This window comes from Gracilinanus agilis, chromosome 4 (assembly GCF_016433145.1).
Source record: "Gracilinanus agilis isolate LMUSP501 chromosome 4, AgileGrace, whole genome shotgun sequence".
Classification (NCBI taxonomy): Eukaryota; Metazoa; Chordata; class Mammalia; order Didelphimorphia; family Didelphidae; genus Gracilinanus; species Gracilinanus agilis.
Window position 1 is genome coordinate 179,573,863 of NC_058133.1, and position 4,360 is coordinate 179,578,222.

The following is a 4,360-nucleotide window of genomic DNA, read 5'->3' on the forward strand; positions in this document are numbered from 1 at the left end:
TAATGAAACGAAGGATTTAAAAGTTTCAGGGACTTTTCCATGATTACACTGCCAGTGAGTTTCTGAGGTAGGATTTGGACCCAGTTCTCTTGAGCTGGAGTCTAGGCCTGGTATTTTACCCCCTTGGCCATGCTGCCTCCTCTATACATATCAGAAAATCAAGATAATTAGGACTGAGAGACCCTTCAGAGGATAATATTTCAGGATAAAATTTTAGAGGAACTGGAAAGGAAATATTTGGCTACTAATCAGAGCCATCCTGAAAACTCATGACCAGATGACTTAAAAATCATGCCATGGGTCCCATTGGGCAATGCAAAAACAAACATCTGTGCCTAGTGCAGCTTCCTTCAAGTAGGTGGCTGGCACCTCCATGCTAGAAGCTCACTTCAGAAGGGACAGAGGAGAGAAAGGTCAAAATGAAGAAGCGGCTGGCCCTGGTCCTCTTTCTGTTCACCCTGACTATCTTTTCAGGTAGGAGATCAACCTATGAAAAAAATCACAGCACTATTTATTTCTAAGAGGGACCACTAGTGGTATCTTTGCATCTTTGACTCCAAAATCCCATTTTGGGGAGGGTAAAGCTGATATTCTGGTTCTCTTTTACATCCAGGTTTCTAGAATCATTAATTTATATCTTTGGAGATAGACTAGGCTGTTTTTATCTTTAAACTAATAATGCAAGTAATAATTTTTTAAAGTATTGACAAATGTTGCTTCCTTAGACAGTCTCCTTTTATAGGGGAATATTCAAATTGCCTGTGGTTTTCTCATTACTAAACATCTTCCAATAAAAATATAATAGCTTTTAGTCTAGGGTATTAGATTAGAGTTGGTGCATAAAGTAATATTTTTATCATTTGAAGAAATGATGCCCAAGTCATCAGAAAGATTAAATAGGAAACTGAATAATTGTTGTATTTGTAAAAAATGCACACTTTCCATATTAACAGATATTTTTAACAGAGTAGGCCATTCGAAATATAGGAGGAAGATATTTTACATTGTTTTTTTTTTCTTCAGGTGAACTGATTTCCTTTATTGTCATCACAAATATATTTTAAAATATTCAAAATTTATTCCAAACCTCCTGGAATGCACCGTCTCTAGGGATGGGGCCCTCACAGAAGGAACAGGCTTGTGTGCTAATCCAAATCATACTTGCAAATATTTTGCTGTTGCATAGTGAAGTAGACAATCAACTTCTTGTTAACTTTCATACCTGCCTCTTTTCTCCCCCTTCTTCCCTTTAGATTCTTCCCCAATACTGACAGAAAAACAAGCCAAGCAACTCCTGAGAAGTCGGCGGCAGGATCGGCCCAGCAAACCTGGTTTCCCTGATGAGCCAATGAGGGTGAATGCTTTTCTTGGTCAATTTCAAGGAAAATTAGGTCATTTTTAATGATAATTGTTCAAGATGTCCACTTGAGAGATAATTTTAAACATCAAATTAAGCCAGTTGCTAAACCAAATATTAAAAAGTTTAAACCAAGTCTTTATCAAATATTTATTATTACTTAGCAATTTCATGCTCAGAGGCAGAGCTTGAAGGAAGGACTGTTCTTGACTTTAGGAAAAGTTTAATAAATGTTTGTTGACTGATACTGAGCTGGGTGCTTGGCTTAGTGGATAATATGCTGGATTTAGGTCCAAGGCCAAGATTCAAATCCTTATTCTGATAAGGAATTGTCAGCTCTGTGACAATTGATAAATTTCTTACCCTTTTTGGGACTTGGTTTTCAAATCTATAAGACTGTAACATTAATTTCTGTAGGTCCCACTGTAGGGGATTGTTGTAAGGCTCATTTGAGATAATGTGTATAGAATGCCATTGTGTAATTAGAATTTTGTACCTCAGGACCGTTTCCCAGAACCCCACTTTTGTCCTTACATTTTGGAGGTAAGGTTTCTGTAACCCTGCCCCTTCTTCTCTCTTCTCTTGCAAAGGTGGTCAGGAAAAAACTGCTCTTTACTCAGACTTTACTCTTGTCTTTCTATTTCCTCTACTTCAAGTGATTATTAATAAGTAATATCATAATTATATAATAACAATATTATAAATATAATTTATTTTATTAGATTTATAACAATATAATAAATCATTAAATTTATATAAAATATAAAATTAAAAATAAATTATAAAGATATAAATAAATAAAAATAACATAAAACAATAATATAATAAATATAATTATAATTATAATTAATAAATAATATAAAAATAATACTTAGAGTTATTGGATATTAATTTTAATCTTATACCATGCAAGTCATAAGACACTATTTTCTTTTCTTCCTTTTTGTTTTATTCTGAATTTACCCCCACACATATTAACACCTTTTTATCAGAACACAGAATAAGGATTGTGTGTGAAACTCTGAATCTCCCTTTCATAATGCTTGAACATAAAACATTCCTTAGTACTTTCAATACTGTCCTGCTCTTCTGAGCTTCCCTCTAAACTTCCTTTTGTTCTCTTCTATGAATTTCAAAAAATATTTCAATGACTTTTTTTTGGCTTTGGAATTACTAATCATCCATTTAGTCTTACCTCAGCATCCCATTAAAAATTGAGAGGAAAAAAGCAACAACCTTGAAACAGATAAGTTGAGTCATGCAAAATGAATATACATTGTGGCCATGTCCAAAAATGTATATTTTATCCTGCACCATAAGCCTATTGTCTCTCTCTCTCAGAAGATGGCTAACGTTATTTCATCATGGGTCCTCTGGAGAAAAGGTTTTTTGTTGTTGATTTCTTTTCCAGTCATGTGGATTTGTATCACTCTTTGTGATACAAATTGGGGTTTTCTTAGCAAGATTCTAGAGTGGTTCACTCTTTCCTTCTCCAGCTCATTTTGTAGATGAGTCAAACAGGGTTAAGTGATTTGCCCAAGGTCACACTGCTAGTAAGTATCTGAGGCCAGATTTGAGCTCAGGAAGATGAGTATTCCTGACTCCAGGCCCAGAACTCTAGTCTCTGCACCACCCAACTGCTAGAGAAAATGTATTTTTTAAAAATTTAACCAATTGCATTGATTAAAGTTCTTAAGTCTTCAAAGTAATTTTTCTTTACATTATTTATGTCTTTGTATATTTATTGTTATTTAATGTAATCTAATAAAAAAGAAATTAAATAAGAAATTAAAATAGAATAGGAAAATAAAAATAAAGGTCCTGTATTGCTTCTATTCTGAAGGTTTGAAGAGGAAAAAGAAAAAGAAGGATAAAGGAGAAAGAAAGGAGTAGAACTTGCTATTTTTTGTAATTGGTCAATGTGAGAAGAAACTCCATGCATGGAGGAAAAAGTGGGGGTGGAGAAGAAGGAGCATCAGATAAATCTTGCTCTTATCTGAAATGGAAAAAGGAGGGTCAAACACACACATACACAGAATTTGGTATAGAAACATTCATTTATTGGTAAAAGAGATTATTATTCTCTGTCTTTGAATTTACAGTTCAATGCTTACCTCGGACAGTTTACCTATGTTCATGAATCGCTGACTCTTCAACAAATCATAAAGATACTGACACATTATATCTTCTTGCATGAGCAGGTTTAGTGGGCACAGACTTGGTCATCCTGGCACCCTTATTGTGACGAACAAATTTATAATGTAATTGTCACTGCCCACACCTTAGTTATAATTTTCTTTAGAGTTATGCCTATTATAATTGGAGGTTTCAGTAATTGACTTGTGCCCCTAATAATTGGTGCCCCAGTTATAGCATTTCCACTAATAAACAATGTAAGCTTCTGACTTCTCCCACCTTCTTCTTTACTTCTAGCACCTTCTACCGTAGAAGATCCCTTCAGCATCAGAGGTGCGTGACCCCCCTTCCCACATGGGTCTTGGAGTCATGTCCACTCTTTCTGCAGAGGTTGCATGAGAGTGCTCCTCACATTTATGGGGGCCATGTTTGTGGGCTGCTTTTCTGACTGCTGTCCCTTTCATTAGCTGCCCCTTAGACAAAGGGTCAGTGGTTATTATACTCTGAAACCCGAGTGTGGCTGTACACCTGGCCCTGGCTTAATGCTTGCCTGGAAGCTAAAAGGGATTTGGGGATTACCTGGGTTCTTTTGGAGTATGCTCCAAAAGACAGAGAGCTCAACTGATCCTGTCTAACCCTCATTTTACAGATGATTTGAGAGGGAGGAAATGATTGATTTATGATCACACAGGGAGAAAAGAGAGCTTTTACTCATCGCTTAAAAATGTGATGATAATAAATTGTCACAGAAGCATCATTTGGCTATTTTTGGACAGCAATACCTAAAGGTACAAATCCCTGGAGATTAAGCTCCTTTATAATGAAATCTTTGTTGAAAAAGAAAAAGAAAAGAAAAAAAGAACCTTC

At 35.4% G+C, this 4,360-nt stretch overlaps 1 protein-coding gene across 1 annotated transcript in view; it reads left to right on the forward strand.

Annotated features, from left to right (window-relative positions):
* Window positions 1-419: 419 nt before the first annotated feature.
* Window positions 420-4,360, forward strand: part of C4H17orf67 (chromosome 4 C17orf67 homolog) — a 26,538-nt gene continuing 22,597 nt past the window's right edge. Inside the window, exons 1-2 of the mRNA XM_044675074.1 lie at window positions 420-474; window positions 1,254-1,354. Coding sequence (XP_044531009.1) covers window positions 420-474; window positions 1,254-1,354 — 156 coding nt within the window. The remainder of the gene's footprint in view (window positions 475-1,253; window positions 1,355-4,360) is intronic.